General features: G+C 43.2%; 1 protein-coding gene across 1 annotated transcript; it reads left to right on the forward strand.

The window, feature by feature from the left end:
* Positions 1–9,414: 9,414 nt before the first annotated feature.
* Positions 9,415–17,934, forward strand: LOC112902641 (cysteine-rich receptor-like protein kinase 5). The gene is made up of 7 exons (XM_025971784.1): positions 9,415–9,635; positions 9,708–9,846; positions 10,033–10,297; positions 10,389–10,617; positions 10,711–10,861; positions 10,970–11,158; positions 17,536–17,934. Exons 2-7 carry the CDS (start codon positions 9,742–9,744, stop codon positions 17,542–17,544), a joined length of 948 nt encoding a protein of 315 aa, XP_025827569.1. The 5' UTR covers positions 9,415–9,635; positions 9,708–9,741; the 3' UTR covers positions 17,545–17,934.
* Positions 17,935–24,639: the final 6,705 nt, after the last annotated feature.

Here is a 24,639-nt window from a genome sequence, read left to right on the forward strand (position 1 = left end):
GTATTCCTTGATATTTGCACGTTCTCACCGAGGCCATACTTATCCCCATCACATACGGAGTACTAAGCGCTACGCTTGTACGTACACATGTCGGATTTTGAACGTATAAAACACCGTACGCTTACACCACGACGCATGACACGAAACGTGGCAGCAGACGGCGCGACGCCGCGTTCCAGCGCGCCACAAGGAAGGCCGCCCCTCCGCCGCTGCCGCCATCCCCTCCCTCACCAGGGCCACGCGCGCTCGCCTCCACCTTGCAGGATCCCCGCGCCGCCACGGCCGGCACGCCGCCGCCGCGCACACGTCCGTCCACTCGGGCGCCGGTGCTGACCGACTCGCTCATCATCGTCATCGCGGCCTTGCGGTTCCCTCCCGTCGTGCGGTGCGCGGCGAGCACGGCGGCGGACGACGCCTCCTGGCTCCGGACCGCCTCCGCCGCCATGGTAGGAGCTGCTGGGCCGCCCTCTCGAGCAATGCCGTCGATGCGAAAAAGCAAATGCTCGTGCTGCGGACGAAGGGTATGTTTATATATGTAGCTCGCGGCGGCGGCGTGGATGGCAAGGGAGTTCTGGTGGGTGGTTGTCTCGTGAATGCGGCATGCAAACTGATGCATCGTCGTACTTGTTTATTGGCAGCAGGTTATAAGCTCTGGACCTCCGGTTAATTTCGTTGTGTGGTTGGAGTTGGAGCGAGTGGTGGAGCGGTTGAAAGCGTGGCGCGCTTCACGCCTCCGCGCCGCGCGCGGCCGCCGGCGCCGTTCATGCCTCCGCTAGTAAGGACAGATTTTGGCTCTGCGTCCCTGAATGCATCTCACTGGCACGTAGGGTCCAGCTTGTGAGATAAGTTAGTAAGAGGATGGTTTTCTAATGTAAATTTCATAGAGAAACTCCAACAAAAATCCTACTTTTGCCTTTCTGTTGGGCTCAAATAAGGACCTCCCATCCAGTTCTCTCTCCTATATTTTACAACAGACTTGCTAGCGTCCGCATGTCCGACGTCCGGGGCTAGCGTCGGACAGTATTCATATGATAAAACTCTATCCGTCACTCAATTGCACCATAAAAAAAAGCATATGCAACATGAGAAAATAGTATCTGCAACAAAAATTAATAATAATTGCAACATTCAAAAAGTGTACTAAAAAATCTTCTCAGCTATCCGACAAGAATTGAAAAACCCGCCGCAACATGTGCGTCGTGTTGCTTGCAACATTCAATCGTCAGACTACATTATATGTTGTAGTATCGAAAAATACAACATCCTAAACTAACTACTGCAACATGTGGGAGCATCTTGTGCAACATACTGAAACATCACGAAAAAAAACCATCTAACGTCGAATTGTCATCTCATAAAATATTCGAAATTGCTTCATAATTGCAGCTTTATAGAAAAGCTACAATAAAAACGGATTGAAATATTTGCAACACCTCGAATCAACTAGTGAAACTTTACAAAGCTATCTATTGGAGCATCTCGAATCAACCATGCAATATCAAAAAATACCAGCTACCCCCTTTAGATTTGACCGACCTTTCTGCTAAAAGTACCCAGTTCAACATCAACAAAGAAGTTATGCAACATTATAGATCAACCAACGAAACATCTCAAATCACCATGCAACGTCAAAAGAAAATATTACTACAACATCACAAATTACCTACCGCAACATCATTAAATCAACTATGCATCCTAGTGGTCGAGAAACAGAGGAGCACCGACATGTCCTCGTCGTGCTCGAGGATGAGCACAATTACATACGTAGATGAGGTTCAAGAGGAGATCGAGCTTCGTCACGACGCAATGCAAATACAAGGCCCAATCAGCGTACCGCTTCTCCAGGTGCTCTGTTGTGACCTCCTGTATATGAGCAACAATGGCTGATGGGCTCAAGTGCATGAGCAAAATTAAAGAGACCGGGGACAGTTAAAAGACAGGAGAGCTCTGATAGTCAGCAAGCCATTCGGCGAGACTGGACGAGTACGAGAAAGAGGCAAAATGGCCGGATTTTGGAGCAGAGCCTGAACGGGATTGGTGCTAGATGCAAGCGAGTATGCAAACGAGAGGTACGAGGGGAAAGGAGTAGAAGCAGATGGAGGAAAACGAAATGATCAACTGAACCCAGAGTAATTAACTTCAGCGGATAAAAATTTCGGATCCACCGTCCGAGCTGGAGAGATGCGGGCCTATACGAACGTCCGATATTTTGATTGTGGTCGGACGTCTTGAAGCAAGCATTACCGATTTTACAATGGACTTTAACAAACCGCTCATGTTTGCCTTCCTATATTCAACTCTCCTATATTTATTAATATGGAACAAATGGCGCTAGCAACAGTTTTAGTTCACAATGAACTGAGTTGTATCTGCACAGATCAAAAAATTGTAAGCTCATCACACGCGCAAAAATTCTTTTCAAGAACTTGCATGAGCAAGCGTTTCATTACCAAGAAGAGGAGTTTGTCACAATAAAGTTTACTTTTTCTAACATTTACATACTGCAAAGTTCAAAGTTACTTATTCTGTCATGCAAATTGTGACTTGATAAGCTACTTTTTCTGCCATGTAAACTATAGATAGTTACTTCCTTATGTCACTAAATTACCGATAAGTTACTTCTTCGTATAAAATAAAAGTTACTTCTTCTTCATTTAAATGTTCCTTCCTACCACATTTAAATAGTACAAATCAAAATGATGAAGTTATATCTTATGAATAAAAGTTTATTTCTTCATGTATTGAATGTTACTTCCTACCATATTTTAAGTAGTACAAATTTCAATAGCCAAGTTATAGGGTGCCGTAGCTATCAGGAGCACACCGCTTATAGAAAGCAAGCAGCATGCAGCTACTCCGGGCATAAGGACCTGCAACGTGACAAAAGCAAAAATCACAAACACATAAGACCGTGCAGCCACAATAGTAGCACTGTTGGCCGTCTTATCTCAATAATCTCGACCTTCAATATTGTATGAAATAAACCTTTTTTAGCAATAAAACTTTATCTAACAAGTTTCATAAGTTTTGATGTTTACTAGTATGCAATACTATTTTTTAGCAATAAGTCTTTATCTAACAAGTTCCATAAATTTTGATGTTTACTTGTATGTAGTACTGTGCCAGACAAATTAAGACCAAAATGACTAAAATGCCAGTTTGGCCGGACTCGCTTGGTTCGGCCAAACTGGGCATGAGTCTTCTCCCAGTGATCTTCAACCATGTCAGGAAACACACTTGGAATCATTGTGAAGTATGGGATATATAACGGTTTGATCCTAATGACCTCATATCACCATGTGGATCAATGAGCCAAAAAAGCAAGAACACCGAACTTACCTGTCCACCAACCTAAGGAGGCAATATAATCTAGGATGTCCACGAAGCAAGGCGGTGCATCAGAGAGTCAACTGAACTAGGTATGGTTCGACCGAACTAGCCTTGGCGCAAATGGACCCAGAACCTGTTGTCGGTGTTTCGATCACCGAGTATTAGTTAGCGCCGCGCTTCTCTCCGTAGCTCGATGGCTAACACTCAAAGACAAGGGTTTAGACAGGTTCGGGTGACTGCCCTACGTCCAGTAGGAGTGGTGTTCTTCATGTTCCTTGCATTCGAGTGCTGGGTGCTTACAATGAGGCGCTTGTAAGCGGTGTGTGTTACGTAGAGTTCTGATCATGAAAGAGAAGGCCCAGCTCCGCTTTATATTTCTGGTGGGCTGGGCTACAATGCGTGAGAGAGAGGGGGTTCCTCGCCCCTCGGGGTTGGCATCCCGGGAAGGAGGTCGGGAGTATCGCACGTGTCCTGCTGGGCCCTCGGTCGATCGTGCTCCGCCACTTCCCGAAGTCAAGTCCTGTCCGTCCTGTCCGTGGCGCCGCTAGACGTGTCCTTGGTCCCATTCGCGATCCCTATGGTAGGGGATGGCGCCGTACACGCCATCCTGGTGCGCCGGGGGCCGGCCGCTTGTCCGGTTGGCAGGGCCAGCCTCCATCACGGTGGTCAGGAGGCCGGGCGCCCTGTTACCATTGCCGCCGGCTCAAGGCGGGGCCTGCTAGCTCGGCGCACCCGCCTCTCCCTCCGCTGTCAAGAGGTTGACCCGGTACGATCTGTCCCGCTGAGCTGACAGAGGGGGGTGTGACCGACGCAACGCCGGTTGCGACGTCATGATTGCCCGGCTGATAGGGGTGCCCCGCCGGTCCTCCGGTCCATAGGCGGCGCCCCTACCCTGGCTGTCGGTTGAGGGGCACGCATGCACGTCTTGTCCAAGCTAGCGCAATTAATGCCTCCTTGTTCCTTCCCCGAGGGATCTCGGGGTCGGGCTCCGCCCCGGGGTCGGCACGGGGCACCCGACCCCGCGCAGCTCGCTACGGGTTGGCAAGGCGCCACGTGTCCAGGGCCTCGCTGTTGGGCCTTCGCGTCTTCTCCAATTGATGGGCTGGTGCTGGCCGTGTCTCTGCCCCAGCGGGCCGGGCTGCCCGACAGTGGAAGGCTAATTCCCGCTTAGGCCCTTAAGGATCTTTCTTTGGGGTAAAACGAAGAAGGAAGACAGTACTGGGGCGGGCCGTCGTCGCCAATATAGCTAGCTTGCCGGAAGTCACCCGTAATACTTATCCCTGTCACGCCTTGAACTGTGAGGCATCGACTCCTGGAAAGCATCCCCGTTGTGCACGTGGCAAGTCAGTGGGATGTACGCTTCGGCCAAATCCATCCAGTTCAGCCAAATTGGGCCCGCCAATCGCCTTGTGAAACCAAACCAAGCCAAAATGATAGCTAAAGCAACCTAGTTCCCACCAAAGTGAAGTGGGATCAAAGCGAAATCAAAACCTTTGTACCCAGATTCCACGGAACCATTAGCGGTTACATTTGGGTACGACTGATTAGTGCATTTAATTCTTCATGCGCAGCGATCTCAGCTGGTACTGTGCTAACAGGGTACTTAGATCCAAGTGATAATATTCAAAAGTGCTAAATTTTAGCACTAGTCCATCCAAACAGGAGTGCTAATAGGGTGGGCTAAACTTTATACAAGACTTAAAAAATTTTAGCAAAAGTATAAGTACTAATAGGTGATAAAGTTTAGCATTCAACTTTAACCAATCCAAAGAGATCCTAAATAAGAACTGAACTCCCTTTTCATGGTCATTTCATTGTTTGCGCACACCAGAGACGATTGGAACATCATTTCTGAATTCTGATGCAAACAAAGAACGAACAGTTCTGTACTGTTCCTACCATACACTACGGTTTCCAAAAATCGAACCTTATATACTACATGGTTTCGTCCCCTCTCTTTCCCAGCCTGTCCCCGAGCTGAACAAGCCCCAGAGCATCGAAATCGATGAAGTCCGGCAAGCCGCCGTCGTGAAACCCGCCACCGGCGCCGCTGCGCCACCGCCTGTACCGCCTCGGCCGCTGCCCGCCGTTGGATCTCGATCCGATAGATCAGATCCAATCTAACCAAAGTAACCAGAAACCGTACTGGTCAAACCCTAGGCAACTTTGCAAACAGACCCTCTATTTTTAGAAATCAACCCGCAGTCCATGCTAGTTCAAAAGTATTTGCAAAACAGTCCTTTTTTCTTTTATTTTAGCCCCTATCTTTTTCTAAAATTAAACCCGCCATCCAAAACCCATCGGTTTTGCAATCTAAACCCTAGATTTTAGGTTTATTTATATTTTAGTTCTTTGTTTCTTCGTTCGGAGCCCTTTAAGTTTCAAATCTTTTACAAATAAGCCCCTGAAACCATGTTTTAGCCATAACTTCTCTTTTCATCGATTCTTGCACTCACGCGATCCTTGCGACGTGTTCAGTAGCTTTATAAACTTATTTCATTCTGTTTATATTGTTTGGTGTACTGTTTCTTATTTGTTGTCCTTGTTTGCTTGTATGAACTTGTGTAGTGCGATAGACGGTGCGCAGTTAGAGGATCCGCAAGAGCAAGGCTTTAAAGACGCTCCTGAGCAGTAGCAGTGCTTTGAAGAAGGAAAGTGGTCCTTGGTCATAGTTCGGTCCCAATAATTTTCAATATACACACATTTACTTTATATGCATGCATGTGTCTATAACATGATTGATCCCAAACTAAGAATATGCCTCGCTTCTATTGTACTTCCTGGATTGAACCTTGGTTGTTTACTTCAAATTGTAGCTATGCTAGCGGCTCATCTACTTAGACTATGGTTGGTGAACTTGGAAACAATGCTACACTTATTTTTACTTCATGTTCTGAAATATCTTTAGGGTGATAACTATAAGATCATTGCATTAATTGGAACATGGAGAACCATCTAGAAAAATAGTGCAACCACAATACAACATGGCTCTGGTCTTGGCTAATTAATTAGAAACTTTAGCTTGTAATGGTCTTACCAAAAGGGCACGAGGGGAGTGCGGTGATAGGGTATAGCTCGGTCCTCTTGAGGCCTAGATATGATCCTGGTTAAGGTGTCTTCCTCATTAGCGAGGATTATGACCACTGCGGCCTAAAATCTTCGTGGACTCTTGCAAGTTAAGGAATTTTTGTAAAGGCCTCGTAGTGAATCCCTGCCACTCACCTCGAAAGTGTTTAAGGGCTTTGCAAACTTGGGCATCAAGAAAAACACGAGTTGTGGGTAAAGTGTATGATCTCTGCAGAGTGAAAACTGATATATCAGCCGTGCTCACGGTTAAGAGCGGCTTGGACCCTCACATGATAATTAAACTTGAAGATGATCTAAATTGGTGTTCTTTATTTATGTTGTTGGTACTTATCTCTTTTACTTAGTTAAGGGTTTATGGTATATACTTACACTTAGTTAATACTTGCTAAATAAAACTTGACCAACTAAAAGTGTTTATCATAGTCAAACCATGTCAGCTATTCCTTAAAATTGGCCTTGCATGTCATATAATTTACTCCACTTACTGAGTACCAACTATAAATGTACTCACGCTTGCTTTATTAAAATCAATGCTGCTCAGAATAAGATAATTGTTCGGAGTTCCCTGAAGTCTTCGAGGAGTTCCAGGCATATGTCTCTCCGTCATCTGCCTGTGAAGTTGAAGTTCTGCTACTAGTTAAAGATGTTCATTTGTTTGCTTAAGAATAAGACTTTCGGTCCTTTAATACTCTCTTTCATTATGGCATTGTTTCGAATATACACTTGTATTGTCTATCATATGTGTGTGAACTCGTTCCTGGTGCACATATGAGATGCATCTGGTTTCTTCTTAAAACCGGATGTGACAATAACCAACAAAGAGATCGGCTATAGATGCTCTGCAGAAAAGGTTAGATAAAGCCAATAACTTGATGATTACCACTGGATAAAATTGTGAATTCTATTAAGAATTAGCAAGAGATCAAACATGCAGCCTTACAAGAACTTGATAGAAGTCGATAACTTGGTAGATTGAACTAGACGAAACTATAGCGATATGCCAAAAGCTAAAAGTCTAGATAATCTGATAAACACAAACTTACCAATAAGCCAGAGATTGATCCGATGCAACCCTACTTATTGAAGAATTCGGCAAAAAGTACTCTACTCCTACTCCTAGGGTTTTGGCGAAGTGCCGGAAAAAGGTGTTGTATTGAATTGATGATTATTCTTTACAAAAACCTATTATATATAGCCTTAGTGCTAAAACTCTAGGTCAATCACGACCGGTTACAAACTTGACTTTAAAGGAAAAAACTATCATATCTACAAGATAAATCAGAAGGAAACCGGACTCCTGCAAAATCTTGCAATAACGTCATCTTTCGGTCCGATTCAAAATCCTTCTACACGACTCCACTACCGGATTCAGGGGCTTTGCCGAGTGTCTGGGACACTCGGCAAAGCCCCGATTGCACTCGGCAAAGCCTTTGCCGAGTGTAACACTCGGCAAAGAGCACTCGGCAAAGATTTCATCGGTAAAGACGTCTTTGCCGAGTGCCTTTTGTCGGGCACTCGGCAAAGGCTTTGCCGAGTGCTAAAAAATACTCGGCAAAGAGAGGCACTCGGCAAAATGTAAATCGGAAAAAATCCAAAAACTGAAATAGGAAAAAATAAATTTTATTAGGGGAGGCATGCACAGCCAGCTAATGACCCATCTAATGGGTTGCACATTTTTTTCAGCAATTTTTGATAAGTTGTCGATGATAGGATTCGAACTCACGACCTCCTGCACACAAACAACTCCCTCTACCACTGCACCATTGAACCACATGTGTCAACATTACGTTTTTATTCTCCACATATTATAATTGACCGAGTGTAAATTGTTTGTTTGAGATAGTAATGAGATAGTAACTAAATTCAAATGAAAAAGTTGTTAACTATAAAGTGGCATAACTTTTCGAGATCTACAACTTTTATTTTGGTAGTTTCTTCATCCGAGATCGTTTACAAAATTTGAATTTCAAATTTGAAAACTTCAAACGTATTTTAATATGACACAATGATTTCAAATTAAAAAGTTGTCAACTACAAAATTTTATAACTTTTTGAGATCTATAACTTTAATTTTGATAGTTTTTCCATTCAAGGTCATTTGCAAAATTCGAATTTTAAATTTTCTATATTCAGATGTAGTTTTTGTTGATAAGATGACTTCAAATTAAAATGTTGCCAACTATAAAATCTTATAACTTCTCAAGATCTACAAAGTTTATTTTGGTTGTTTTATTATTTCTTCATCTGACATGATAATTCTAATATTATTCACAAATCTTATATATCTCTCTTATAGTTTCATAAACTACGAGAGATATATATATTTTGTGAACAAATGTACATTTATTTTGTCAAATGAAGAAATATCCAAAATAAAAATTGTGCATCTTAATGAGTTATACAACTTTGTAGTTGAAAATATTTTTATTTAAATTAATTTACTACTTCAAAATATGATTTGAAAATTATCTTTGCCGAGTGTTTAAAAAAGGCACTCGGCAAAGACCGGCACTCGGCAAAGAAGCTCTTTGCTGAGTGCCCGAGAAAAAACACTCGGCAAAATATTCGACACTCGGCAAAGATCTTTTTTCCGGTAGTGCTCTTTCACTGAATCCTACTATGCCCTTGACTCACGCCACGTCATCTTTGACCGCTGCCTACTATGCCCTTGACTGACACCACGTCATCTTTGACCGCTGCTCCTAACGATCTTGACTAGTCCCCTTTACCTTGAGCAAAACGGGCAAAACGGGCATCGGTCTTCTCCAAATCCTTCATCCGGCTCTGATTTTACTTACCAAAATTATACATGCAAGCAAAATTTTAACGTTAACACAGCCTAAATTATTTAATTCACGTTAATTATTGGACAAGCCCATCCATGTGCATCGGCGTCAGATGCAGGCCCTACCCCAACCTCTCTTTGGGTTGGTCCACCAGCCAGTGGCGAGCACGTGACCCTGAATGCGCGTGCAGCACAAGCTAGTGTGTCTTCGCGTTCACTTGCACTTCGTCCACTCCTACCCAGTTGACTTCTTACCTACCACTACCAGCGCGCCTCTGCTGCTGCCTCGCGCGCATGTCCGCGCGTCTACTTCAATCTCTCCTCTAACCAGTGAGCTGAGCTCGATCTATCTGTCTCATCAAGGATCCCCTAGACCACAGCGCAGCAGTTCTTCGGATCTTCGGCCGTGCCTTGCCTGCGCCTCCCTTGTCAGGTTCCATCCTAGATCTTGCATCTCTAAGTTCTAAGCTCATGTTTCCATCTTCTCACCCAGGGATCTTTGTAGTAGCAAAAATTACAGGACACGACGGCACATAAATATGGATTCAGAGGATGAGATACCATTTCAAATCTTGCGAGAAATCACGGATGGTTTCTCCAAGGAGAGGAAACTTGGTCAAGGAGCATTTGGAGTTGTTTACAAGGTAAGGCTCGGTCATCTAGCTTTATCTTTATGGACAACCATATTCTCAACAAGCCTGGCCAGCACAACGGGAGTGCTTTGAAACAATATATGGTGTTATTGGCTTATTGCATACAGTAAACCAATAAATATAAGTAGTAGAAACAGGATCAATTTGTACTAAGTACTGATGATATATATTTGGCAGGGAGTGACTAAAAACGGAGATGATGTTGCTGTGAAGAGGCTTCTGATCAATTCCAGTCTAGACTTTAAGCATCAGTTAAAAAATGAGCTCTATAACCTCAGGAAACTTAATCATCCGAACATTGTACACGTTCTGGGCTATTGTTTTGAAACAGAGCAAAAACCATTTATCATGGAAGATGGAAGTAAGGTGTTTGTTGATGAGACACAAGGAGCGCTATGCTTGGAATATATGCACAATGGCAGCCTTCAACGACTTCTTTCTGGTACGCTCCTGCCCTATTATCAGTATGTGTTGTAAGAATACTTGTATATTTACATTTGATTAAGAATCTTTTTTGTTTACCGCTGCTGCAGATGAGTTTTCTGGACTTGAATGGCACACACGGTTCAAAATAATCAAGGGGACTTGTGAGGGTCTAAAGTATATTCATGAGCTGGAAGAACCTATTTACCACTTGGACCTAAAACCTGACAACATATTGCTAGATATGGACATGGTGCCAAAGATTGCAGATTTTGGTTTGTCCAGGATCATTCATAATAAAGAACCAACGCGAATCACACAAAATCCGTATGGAACACAGTAAGCTAAATGTCTCAACTGAACATATTGTTTTTCTAAGCGTACAAATTAAGTCATGCGCATTACAAATTGGTTGAATATGATGCAATGCAGAGGGTATCAGCCACGAGAATACATCGACAGTGGTGAAATATCAGGAAAATTTGACATATTTAGCTTGGGTGTCATAATGATAAGGGTTGTGTCAGGACCCAAGGGCTACCCCAAATGTCTAGATATGTCTTTGGACGAGTTTGTTGATCAAGTAAGAAATGATATTTCTTATTAACAGGGCCCTTTTTTAATCTAATACTATCTCATATTTACATTGGAACAGTATATATCAGCCTAGCTTGACAGTTCAATTTATCAGGTCCAAAGGAACTGGAGGAACAGGTTGCAGGCGACATACAGTAGTGGTTCCTTGGTTGAAGCATATTGCCACCAAGTAAAGACATGCATTCAATTAGCATGGTTATGTGTGGAGGAAGACAGCAAAAAAAGGCCCAACATAGGGAAGATCACTGAGAAGCTGAATGAGATTGAAACTGCCATTGGCGAGGTAATAATTAATATCACTTGAGAAGGCATATAATGGATATCTAGGTCAGGAACTAATTTCAATAAAAGCGAAATCATGTCATCAGTTCACTTAGTTATTTTTTTCTAGTAAATTAGCAATTGTTTCTCAACACTCAACAGTATGGATCTCTCCAGGAGTCAGGAACACAATAATATACAGCAGTTTTCCAATCATCTAAAACTGATAGCGACGATGTGAAACATATTGATTGATAGAGAAAGTTCAAGTCTATGACTACACATGTAATGTTCTCTCTGGAATTGAAAGCTATATTAGTCACATCTTCATATCAAAACTGGATAATGTATAGGCACATGAAGCAAGAACTTATGATTAATTTTTTTGATACTAAAGTTATTTGGCTTGACATCACCAATTTATTGTGTAATATGCAGAGGAGCTGTTATTTCAGCTATCAGCAATGCCTAAACACATGCAGACTGCCCTGCATCTTAAGAAAAAAAACATCACATTGCACTGTTTATGCTAAATTGTGGTTTCTGTCAAGTCAAATAAACAAATTGGCATATAGCTTAATATTTGTGTGATCAAATGGAAAACTAAATTTTGCATTATATTTAAACACCACTTCCTCTAATCAAAATTATATTCATTTTATGATTCATGTTCGTATAGAAATAATTACTGAGAATGACTACACCATACTGATATTAATTGAAACATCAAGAAAAAAATCATAATATACATTTTTATTGAACTTACACGTTTTGAACAAATTGTTACTTGAAATATCATCTTGAATATTGTATCAATGTCTTAAACGGCATTATTAATTGAGTTTGCAGTTTGTTCACAAACCAACTGAAATATTGCAGCTTCCCCAGAAAGGATGTATAAAAAATGTTTCTGGAATGACAATGCATTATAACAAGAATATAGATATGAGAAACAAATCAAAGGATGTCAAAGGTCAACACCAGAATATTAATTTGATAGGCCCTAGTTGCAGTGAGCCGGAATTTGTTGATGCACGACAAACATCGTCAGATGTAGTAGAAGAACTCATTGTTGGGAGGGCCGAGGAGAAAAGGAAAATAATTGGTTCTTTACTTGCGGGTATGTCAGAAAAGATCATCATCCTTCCTATATATGGTATTGGAGGCATTGGCAAGACAACTTTGGCAAGGTTGATTTACAATGATCCAAATTTCAAATGTTATACTCATGTATGGGTTGATGTGTCCCGGAGATTTGACTTGAATAAAATTTGTGAGTCTACAATTTCACAAATATCTGGAAAAGAAAGCCGGGCTAATGAAAGAAAGATAGTACATAGTTGCCTCACGAAACTACTTTCTGGTAAGAAGATTCTGATTGTTTTAGATGACCTGTGGGAGGATGATCAATTCCACCTGCAGGAGTTGAAGGATATGCTATATCATGCTGATAGCAACATAATTATTTTAGTAACAACACGCAGTGAATGTGTTGCCGGAAGAATCTGTACTAACCTTCAACCATACAAGATATTACCCTTGACAAATGACATGTGCTGGGATATAATAAGACAAAGAAGTGCTTTTGAAGCTAGAGACGACAAAAAACAGTTGATGAATATTGGAAGGGAGATCGCCCAGAAGTGTGGTGGTGTGGCTTTAGCAGCTCAATCTCTTGGCTTTACTTTGAGGTCCATGAATTTTAATCAATGGATGAACGTGAAAGACAATGATATCTGGAATGAACCTGTTTCAACCGATGCATCTTTGCCAAATCATGTTCTTGCATCTTTGAAGTTAAGTTATAGTCAAATGGATTTAAGCTTGAAGAAATGCTTTAGCTACTGTGCAATCTTTCCAAAAGGCCACAAGATAGTTAAATATGATGTAATTTATCAATGGATTTCTTTGGATTTCATCAAGCCAACCAAAATACTCTCCAATTTGCAGCTTTGCGAGAAGTATATTGTGCAGCTCCTGGGACTATCTTTCTTCCAACATTCAGCGTCACCCACGGTGTGTTATTTCTGCATACCAATACTACATTTGAATAATTCTTACTCATAATTCAATCAGTTGAAATAAGACTTACATTTTGCGATTTTTGCCAAGTCATGACTCACTTGCAGTTCAGACTTTTGTTTTTTAGAAAAAGCAAGTGGTAGTCAAGACCCTAAGGGACATGGTTTATTAGGGCTACTCTTATGTGGGCTCGGGACTAAATCTACATGGTCATGAAGCGTGCTTGTACGGGGAAACCTATATAGCTTCCGGAAGTTTTTTACTTATGAAACTTCCAGTATTTGAGATCCGTGCTACACTAGATGGATGGTTAAAATAAGGTGGGGAGCAATCCAACCATAAATAAATATATCTCATCCCCCAAGCCGACCGTAAATAAATACCTAACCCCGCATAATGTTGAATTAGCCTTTTCAAAATGTTGAATCAAGATTTGGACCATGTTGAGTCAGTTGTAAGAAAATGCCAAAGCATGCATCAGACATAGAGAAATCCAGGTGAGGTGAGGGGAGCAAGCCATGAATAAATATCTACCCCCGAGCAATGTTGAATTAGCCTATTAGAAATGTTGATAAAGGGTTCACATATTGTTGAATCTAGTGTAAGAAAATGTCGCAAACCTGCCATTGTCGTGCCCCAGAAGCCGCTAGACCCCTCATCAGGGGATGCACGCGGATGTCCCAACTGCCACCAGACGCCACGAGCCCATGACGCACACTACGAGCATCCCCGTATTGCACACATGAAGGGCACCGCGGAGCGCCATGCACAGCAGCCGGGCGAATCTGCCCGGCGGCGCGTGGGTTAACCAGTTGGCCCAAGCCACCGAGGCGCCACGACAGGGCCGGCCGCCGCAGTCGCGGAGGATGCACACCGCCGCAACGCCACCGACCAGCCTTGCAGTCGACCGACACAGCCACACCACTGCCGCGTGTCAAGAGGCACAACCCCCGTTGGCCGAGCCAGGCATGTGCCGCCGCGCATCAGTAGTCAGGCACCGCGCGAGGCACTCGACTAATATAAAACGGTTTCCCTGAGCCCTGCACGTATCTTGATGTGACCAATATTGACGGTAAAAAAATTGTACCGGCGAGACGGTACCGCCGGTATACTTATGTCTGGGTGAGAGAGAGCCCTGCAGCTGCACCTTCCTTGCGGCCGCATGGGCTTCCGGCGGCCGCTCGAGCGGCGGTGAGCGGGGAAGTAGAGCCGGAGGGCGGCGGCGCATGAGGGATTTGGTGTCGTTCTGTGCCAATCGATGTTGAATGAAGAACTCCACTTGAACAATTGAACAATTGTTGGTTTTATGTGTTCGTTTCAATATCCGGAGTGCCCTTTGGTATTTGGTTCTTGTTGTGATTTTCATGCTTTGATTCCGTCTCCAGGAGTAGTACCTGTGTCCACTCTATTTTTAAAAACAGCTGTGCACTCTGTGTTGCCTGAGAGCTGATGCTGGCATGCATGTTCTTCATGTTGCAGGGTGATAGAGAGGACGACGTGGCTGCTACAGTGTTCACTATGCACGATCTGGTTCATGACTTAGCAAGATCGATCATGCTTTACGAAATTCTAGATGCTAGCAAACAATGCAATACTGGGGGAAGCAGATTCCAATTTGCGTTACTCAATGATTGTACCAAACCATTGAAGTCATTCACGCAATATCCTACCGCGGTAAGAGCACTGCATTTTCATGGTTCAGACCAAAATGTGCTCCATGGTGCGTCATTTTTGTCGGCTAAGTACCTTTGCGTCTTGGATTTAAATGAGTGCTCTGTACAGAAGTTGCCAAAATCTATTGGTAATTTAAAGCATTTGAGATATATTAATGCTCCGAGGGTCGAACATCGGGCCATTCCCAATTGTATCACAAAGCTGAAAAAATTAATTTACCTCAGCCTTCGTGGATCGTATCAGATCTTGGCACTGCCAGAATCAATTGGAGAATTGAAGGGTTTGATGTATCTTGATTTGTCAGGTTGTTCCAGATTAGAAAAACTGCCGGTGTCATTTGGCATGCTAACAAAGTTGGTGCATCTAGATATGTCAGGTTGTTCTGATGTTACAGGTGTATCAGAGTCCTTGGAGAGCCTCACCAACCTTGAATATCTGAATTTATCGCACTACACGACCTTGAGTACCACAAAGAGACAATTACCAGAAGCTTTGAGGAGACTCACCGATCTGAAGTATTTAAACTTATCAGGTTCTACATTCTTCATCGATGATCATGGTATAATACAAGCCTTGTGCAGCCTTACCAAACTCCAATGTTTGAATTTGTCAAAATGTTCACTCTTAGTTAGAGACTCGCATCTCACATGGATATCAGAAGCCATGAGAAATCTCACCGAGCTCCGTTATTTGGATTTATCAAGTTGCTCAACCGTCTCAGGATCTTATGAAGCACTTCCCATTTTTCTTGAGTGTATAAGTAACCTTCCAAACCTAGAGCATCTGGATTTGTCCAATAATAGAGAGCTTACGAGAGTTCCTGACTGTATTTGTAGCCTAAGAAAGTTACATAGACTGGATCTCTCGTGCTGCTACAGTCTGCGGAGTCTACCGGCAACTCTGCATGAAATGGATAGTCTGAAGTTTTTGCATCTGCATAAACTGTTGAAGGTGCCAGCACTCAACAAAAATTTAATTACATTACCACACTTTCTGGTCCAAGCTGATTATCACAACTCCAGCAGCAACCTTGCTCTCCTTCAAGATGTAAATCGTACTGACCTGGTGATAAGCGGACTTGAAAACGTGAAGTCTGTGCAAGAGGCGCGGAGTGTAAGACTAATGGAAAAAGGAAGAATTAAGGAAATGAAACTCAACTGGACTAGAGATTCTGAGAGGTTTGTTGAGGACATGGAAGTGTTGGCAGAGCTAATCCCCCCAATAACTTTAGAGAAGTTATTTATAGATGGTTACAGTAGTGTAAGATTTCCTGAGTGGTTTATTGGTATTGCCGATCATCTCCCTAATCTTTGTCGGATCTCCTTATCCAATCTGCCCAAGTGCAACGCACTGCCACCACTTGGCCAATTACCTAATCTGGAAGAGTTGAAATTTAGTCGAATGAGTGGCATTTCAAAAATTGATGGGGACTTGTACGGCACCAGAAGGCCATCATTTCCTCGACTGAAGGATTTTTCCCTAAGTAGAATGAAAAGCCTTGAGGTGTGGTACACAACGTACTCTCATGGCGGGGATGGTGTGAGCAAGTTCATGTTCCCCAACCTTCGCACATTGACAATAAATGATTGCCTCAACTTGAGGCAGAAACCATGTCCACATAGAGCTGAGGAGCGATGGGACATATGTGGAGCATGTGATGGTGTAATATCTTCATGGGAGGAGAGGGCATCACAGACCGCTGTTTCCTCCCCCTCCTCTGCTCCGGTAACTACTCTGTGTATACATTCCTGCGAGGTGCCTATGCATAAGTGGAGGCTGCTTCACCACCTCCTTGCCCTCACTAAATTAGAGATAAACGGGTGCAGTAATCTGTGCAGCTCGCCAGAGATCATGCAAGCACTCTCCTCCCTCCAGTCGCTAACTCTGGAGAGCCAGGGCCAGCCAGAACCAGAACTGCCAAATTGGTTGGGTCAGCTTGCATCACTTAAGGAGTTGACAATAGCGGGATACGAGGTGCAGGCATTGCAGGGTTCCATGGGGCATCTCAGTTTGTTACAGTCATTATGTTTGAAACGTATTAAAAGCATGACAGCACTTCCTCAATGGGTGCCAGACCTCATCTCTCTGCAAAAGTTGGAAATCCGGCACTGTTCGAACCTGAATGATCTGACAGGGACCATCGGGTGCCTCATCTCTCTCAACGAACTCGCCATCCTCAATTGCAACGGCGTCACGTCTTTACCAGAGAGCATACAAAAGCTAACCATGCTCAAAAAGCTAAAAATTTATCTCTGCAATAAACTAGAGAGGTGGTGTGAAACTGAGGAGAACAAGGCGATGCTTGCTCACATCGAAGTAAAGGTACCAGGCGTTTTTGTAAAAGTTCTTTAGTACAGAATTTACTTCGTTTTTCATACATTACACGATTTTGTCCCATGCAGATATGCCTATTTTTTCATATATATTGCGTTGCCATTTTTCTATTTTTTTCTGCTCTTTCTTTACAAATGGCATCTTTTCGAACTAATTGTTATGCTCGAGCAAGTGTAAAACGAAGAAAACAACTAGTGATTGCCTGCCAGCAAAAATGCAAAGAAATAGTATCCTGAGGACTTCCGAATTTTTCACTAGCATTTTTTATGAAACAATCAAAACATTTCCCGCATGTGTAATGTTTTTCATTCATGGAAACTAGATTCGCGCTTGCGGAAGTATTTGACGTTTTTTATTTGTTTGTTGCAGATAATATAGGGATTTTCATTGGGTCCATGGAGGATCATCAGGACTTCAGGAGCGAGGAGATTATAAACTGTTTGCAAGGGCCGGCCCGGCTCCTTCTCAAAAATCTCTCTGCCTTTGTTGGTATTCACTTCTGTCGTCTCCCCCTGCTCCGGTCATTGTACTCGCGGGTTACCCTGCAGAGGTGGTAACGGATTATGGCTTTAGTGCTCTTTTCATAATCCAACTTGATCCTTATATATTTTTCTAATTTAAAATTGTATAAGATAAGAATCTGATCATTTTAGAGACCGGCCCTGCCTTTACTGTGACACCCTAGGTGTCAAATAGATCAAACCAATTGAAATAATGTTTGGTGTGTGTGTGAAATTGTGTGGAAATCTAGCAAAGTTATGAAAGTAAGGGTAATTGTGTAAATTGATGAAAGTATAAGTTTTTTGTGTAAAGTAGTTGAAGTATAAAAGTAATATCCAAAAATTACCAAGGGTCAAAGTGAAAAAGGTGAAAGTAATCATTACCAGCCTTAAATGCTTGCAAATAAGCCCCAAAAGTTATAAGATTTGTATTACTAGGGCAAAACTTATGTAAAGTTTAACTTGAGTGCAAAATGGTGGAATAAAATTTTGTACTTTAAGTTTCTGAACTTGAGCCCTAAAGTAAAGTTATAGGTTTTGAAAAGTTCTACAACTTTCATTTTGATCATTTTCTCATTAGAGCTCTGGATCAGTGGAGAATTTCAGTTTACAATGCAGTCCCTGAAGTTTTTGCAATTTTCAACAAAGTCCCTCGGACCTCCTCCTCTCTTCTTCCTCCTCTGGCAACTCCTCTGCTCCGCCGCTGCACCTCTGCCGCCGGTGTCAGCGCCGCTTCCCCGGCCATGTGCTGCGCCTCGGTCGCTCCCCGGCACCACCTCCAGCTCCTAGCTACTCCACGCGTCGCCCCCAACCCGAGCGCCGCTCTAGCTTCCCCTCTCTGGCTCTCTCTCGCGCGTGCCATGCCGTCCTGCGGCTCTGCCGCCGCCGTCTCGCCGTCGCCGTGGCATTACCCGTGCGCGCCCCCTTGCCTCATCTCTTCTGGTTCAAGAGCAGCACTACATCCCTATCTTCCCATTCCATTCTTGCTCCTGCTCTCTATTTACCCAGGACCCCGAGCACCACCGCCGCCATCTCCTCCGACTCCGGCGCCCTTCTGCTTGCCGTGGGTAGCCCCTTTGCAGTTCTCCCCGCACCACCACAACCCCTTAGGAAGTTTCCCCGTACACCACTGACGTTCACCAGCCACTTACCGAGGTCGGACCTCCACCGGAGCTACCTCGCCGCCGTTCGCCCCTTCGCCGGTAAGCTTCTGCCGCCGTTGAGCTCTTGTCTCCGCCCCTCCTCCGCCCAATTCGACGACTCCAATAGCTTCCCTACATCTTCCTGCAGCTGTTGAGCCCAAGCTTCGCCCTCTTCCTCGCCGGGAACCCCCTCGCCGACGAGCGCCCCTCCGCCGCCGCTTCGGCCACCGTGGGAAAGCTCCCTCCGGTCATCCCATCCTCTTCCCAAGACCTCCAGCAGGTGCACCTTGACCTCCTGGTGCTCGCTAACCACTTCTCCTCCGACCCCTCGCCGTCCCCTCGCCGGAATTTGGCCGGCAACCTCACGGCCCTTCTTTCCCGACGAGCCAAGGGCATCCCTGTAAGGATTTCAAAAATGCTGAGGGTGTCCCTGTAAATTTGCAGAGCCCCCCCATTTCAAAAGCAGTGAACTTCAAAAATTCATAGAAAATCGTAGAAAATTCAGAAAAATGCCAAACCAGCTTTGTTGGAATCCTTGAGTTAAATTCGACTACTTTTGTATAGTACACTTAAGCTATATATGTATAATTTCTATTGTAGATTAAATACTAGGAAATAAGTGTTTTAATTGTATCTCATGTTGTAGGCATGTGTTATAGCTGAAATTTGGAACTTAGACTGTATGTGCTATGTATAGCTCTGTGTAAAATGTTCGAGTACTTTATTGTTCATCTGCTTAGATTTCGAGTACTTTTTGTTATATGTTGATAAAAGTTACTTAATTTAATTCCAAATGTATTCCTTCATATTTAGGGATGAAAAATTTAGCTTAGCTTTGTTACAACAGGAGAGATCTAAGATAAAAATTGAGAGTCAGATGCTTAATGTAACCTCAGCCATGAATTTAAGTTTAGATTTAAAGAAAAATTCATAAACCATAGCTCTAGTTTATGAAAAATTATGAAAATAATTGGAAGCTTTGTTCTTGAGTAGTATAGCATAACCACAAATTATCAACCTAGGATCATGTGTAGAACCCCTAAATTAAATAGAGCTTTTAAGAGGGATTAGTGTGATTATTTAAAATAATCAACTATACTACTTAAGGTAGTTAGATAAATGTTTAGGGTAGCTAACCATGTTGCTTAGTGTAGCTAAATAGTTTCTTTAATACTCGATAAATGACTGCCCAGTAAGGGAGTTTGTGTTGTTTACTGATATGTAATGTTGAATGTGTTGGATTGCAACTTTATCGCGAAGTAGGAAATAAATTTATACATTTCTTAAGCTGCATCCTTTTGATCACATGTAGACTCGACGTTTCTCGCCGATGGTGACTATCAGATCCTCCCAGAGCCTGAAGTGGAAATCTCTGAAGCCGCCGGGAACATCACTGAGGAATTAACTGAAGCTCCGAACCCGAGTTCGGAAGGATTTGTTAATATACCTGACCCCAGCCCCGCCAGTGAAGGCATGCCCCGGACATATCCCATTACTTTCTTTCCACTGCAACCTATGCCTATTTATCTATATTTATGCATTAAGTCTAGGAATTGTAATGAAACCCTAGATGCATATTTCCAGGAACCAGTGTACTGAACATTAGAACCTGAGTCCGACTAGTGCTATGCTAATAGGATCGGTAGAAGTCGAGTGATTTTCTGTCACTCGCGCGATATAGGAATTGGTTGTTTACAATTCTGCAATCGCTATAAGGATGACGGACGGGGTTATGTGTAGTTTCATGGAAAGGAATGATACCCCGTCTGTGTTGAGAAATTTGGTTAAGGTCGCAGTGTGTGGTAGTGGCAGTTAAGCGTTTGAAAGTACTAGCCACATGCCGCGAAATATGGTAAGCGGTAAGCCTAGTAACCAATCGGCCCGGCAAGTGGACTCGTCCCCCACCACTCGACTTTTATTTTATGTTTACACGCACCGACTGTGGGAGTACGTTCTGCAGAGCAGACAGGAATATGGTCATGTAGTCGCGCTACAGACGTATGTCCTGCACATTGGATGTGCGTACGGTCCTACAGTCGCTTGTGGTGGTTTTGATCCACAACCTGGAATGAAAGGCAAACGGTTGCTTCGGAACGGCCTGTTGGTGTTCCAGGCGTGTGAGTTAGGTTTACCTTGCAAGGGTTGAAATTCGATTCAGAATCGTCCGTTTCTCACGAAGATTGAGACTGCTTAACTCTTTTGCCACATAGAGTAACAAGAGTAATGTTGTTTATAAGTAATACTGATGTATGCTTTAAAGACTCCACCTTGCTTGAGCAATTATAGGTGCTTATCTAGAATGGTTAAAAGAACTAGAACTTGAAAGCTAAAATATAAAATAAGGATCTACTCTTTGTTGCTTTTCAGCAAAAGCTAAACCCTGAACCTTTTGCAAAACCTGCATGTTCTAGTTATGGGCTAAGTATACCCAATTCCAGGTAAGCCTTGCTGAGTATTAGAGTACTCAGCCTTGCTATATGATTTTGTTTCAGGTAATGTCCCTGAAGGACCTACTTACCCTATGCCTTGGCCTTCTGCTTTGCCTGATGGTTGGTCCGTGGAGTGGGACCCGTTCCCGGCTAACATCGACCCTAACGAGTAATGTCATGCTCGGGCTTAGCATGATGTTGATACTAGCGACGTGTATACTTATCGTACTTTAAACTCCGCTGCTGTGAACTCGAATGTTTTAAATGGTTTGTAATAATTTTTAGCATTCTAGTACTTATGTTACTCTGCAAACTTTTATAATGTAAATATCTGTAAGATAAAATGTGATGGTGATTGTATCTCTGGACTCACCTTCGTGTGAGGTAACCTTATTTGATCATGTAACGGTGGTTTATTGGGACGCTACCCGACAGGCCAAGGGATTATACCGTTTGAAGTACGTTAGAGCCTTTTGGAATGGACTCACCTACTTGAGCCGGTGTAATTCAGGTTTGTTCTGCCACAGCTGGTATCAGAGCTATAAGGTTACCCTGGAGATACATTTTACCTTAAAAATATTTTCAGTATAAAAGTTTGATCAACAAAATGTTTGGCAAAATTACGTTGGATTCGTTAAGGATTGTGCTTAGTACGTAAAGCCCTAGGGTAATATTAATATGGGAATTATAGGTGGCTATAGTATATGTATATAACTCTAACTTCCAGCACTACATTTCTGTTAAACTTAAATTTCTGCACAACCCAATTTTACTTTCTGTAACGACATCTTCGATGGTGAGGTAAGAAGGTAAGGATCCTCAGCTAACTGGGGAGTTAGCCTTCCCATCGGTGGTGCGAACCGAACGCTGTTTCTCAAGCAGTGGCCTACTTGAGATGCTGCCAATATATCAACTTAGGTTGATGATATTGGGAGTATATGGTCAGTAGCAGGGTATGAATAGCAATACCCCCGCATTTTGCGGTATTCCGTAAATACGTTGTTTCGATAACGTATGCTAGCGTTGTCTGTACGGCGGTAATTGTATAGATACTGTTTCTATAGTGAACAGTAATGTTTGAGGACGTTTTCATGAGTGCTGGCATGAAAGGTTCATCTACAATGTGGTTTTCTGCAGGTACGCTAACCACGGTTAAATAGGTTAAGACGAATAGGGATATCCGACTAGCTATTATAGGGAGAGACGAATATATTGTGCCACCGGAATTAATCGCATAAGTTTAAGTGTTTTGGCAGTTGTTTTATGTGAGGACGCGTAGCACGTGCATGCATATTCCTTGATTTGATTGAATGAGTGACATGGTTTGATAATTTAGGGATATCTGGAGTGTGTTAGTAAACAGTACAATTTTGAAATGATTAATTTTTGACAGCTTTAAGGTTAATGTTTCTACCTTTATCGCTTTATTCCCAAGATCTAGAACAATCTTTCGATCTTCAGATTCTGCTGTTATCAGGGTAGGTCATCTTGTTTCCTTTACCCTGTGAGGATAGCTGCATTCCAATCAATCTATCAAGCTAACCTACATTTTTCCGCAGTCTTCTCAAGGAGTATGGTTGAAAACTTGTAATCTCACCATTTGAGTCCTTGTTTCAGATGGCTGAGCTTCCAAGGTTCTTTTGGGATTCCGCAGGACACGCTCATACCAATGCTTTGCATTGGGAGGGTTTTCCTCGTCTCTTGTGGGAATCTCTCCAGGTGTTTGGCTACACTGAGCCTCCACCTTATGATGGAGTAGAGTATGATGAAGAAGGCGTTCCTCGTTGTAGGGTGAAGATGACTGTTCCTTCACATCCTACCTTATCTCTGTGGCCACCTATTGAAGTCAATGTGGTCGGTCATCGCCTCGCCGATACTTTTGAAGCGGCAGCAATAGAAGCTATCCACATCTTCTGTGATCAACATCCTAAGGAAGTTGCAGGACATCCTATCGGTTTATTTCCTACAATGGATTCTTGTGACCCAGAATGGACTTTCAGAGTGACATATTGTGACCATTTACTGGGAACTCTGGCTGGAGAGACTCTACATACTGCCGTCCAATTCATGAGTGTACAGTACCGTTATCAGACGCTTCAGCAACACGGTATCTATCGTTTGACCAACATAGCTCAAAGGTATCGTAATCAGGTTGGCCGACAGAATACGCAGATTGAGGCACTCCAAGCTACTATCACTGCCAAGAAAGAAGATATTACTCAGCGCGAAGAAACTATACAACATCGAGAAGAACAGATTATTGAGAGTGATGCCCTCATTACCCAGCATGACACTGTTATTGACTTCCTCCAAGAGCAAGTTCATGAGCTCAACCTTAATCTGGGCCAAGCTATTGACCACATCAACATGCTTCATGAACAACCAGAGCAACCTGTTGCCAATGAACTGGAGGATGATGAAGAAGAAGACCCTGAAGAAGTCGAAGGAGTCTCTGAGATCGACTCTGAGCATGGAGATCCTGTTCTTAGTCCTTACCATTCCTCCTCCGGTAGTCAGTCATCCGTGGGCAACCTCGATGACTTCTAGTTTCGTTTGAGTTGATGGCATCCTAGATGTAGATAGTGTAATATAGTGTGACATGGGAGTGAGTAGTTGAATGACCTACGAGCCACTTGATGTAGTATGTGTGGCAAATCTATGTACGGTTTGGTTTGGAACAATGTGATGTAATCTGGAATAAGTTTCAGTTGGTTATGTAAATTTGGGTTGCTGTTTGGATAGTGGAGTTAACACCTGAGATTTGGAGTTATTACTTTGCACTGTGTTATGATGATATAGTATGATTTCTGAAATTAGAAGCAAGTATTGGTGAATGCTCATGGATAACTTCTATATTTCAGATGGTTGGCGCTACGCGCGGAACCCCGGAGGGATTTAGACAGGAACAAGCTAGTGGATCACAACAACCACCTCCGCCACCACCAAATCTAGCGGAAGTGATGGCCCGTCAGACTGAACTCCTAAACATGATAGTGCAGGCCCAGCAACATCAGTTCCGTTCTCCTCAACGTGGATGTGAGGAGCATCCATCAGCTAGATATCAGGATTTCTTCAGTACGCAGCCTCCACTCTTTCATAAGATGGAAGAACCTCTTGATGCAGATGCATGGCTCCATACCATCGAGTCCAAGTTTGCATTACTTTCCGTCCTATGCTCCGAAGCAAACAAAACTCTCTTCGCAGCCCAACAGCTTCGTGGTAACGCTCGCATTTGGTGGAACAATTACTATGCAATGCAGCCAGATGGACATGTTGTCAATTGGGAAGAATTTAAGACAGCCTTTAGAGCGCACCATATCTCGGAAGGACTCATTGAGCGGAAGCTCAATGAATTTTTGGCACTGACTCAAGGGAACCGTACGGTACTTCAATATGCACAGG

Source organism: Panicum hallii, chromosome 8 (assembly GCF_002211085.1).
Source record: "Panicum hallii strain FIL2 chromosome 8, PHallii_v3.1, whole genome shotgun sequence".
NCBI lineage: Eukaryota > Viridiplantae > Streptophyta > Magnoliopsida > Poales > Poaceae > Panicum > Panicum hallii.

What these genes read in the sequence shown, in the direction of transcription:
- LOC112902641 (XM_025971784.1), top strand. Translation starts at nt 9,742, where the DNA reads ATGGATTCAGAGGATGAGATACCATTTCAAATCTTGCGAGAAATCACG. An exon ending in CATTTGGAGTTGTTTACAAG is followed by an intron (nt 9,847 to 10,032) that starts GTAAGGCTCGGT and finishes TATATTTGGCAG; the next exon opens with GGAGTGACTAAAAACGGAGA. An exon ending in TGGACGAGTTTGTTGATCAA is followed by an intron (nt 10,862 to 10,969) that starts GTAAGAAATGAT and finishes TCAATTTATCAG; the next exon opens with GTCCAAAGGAACTGGAGGAA.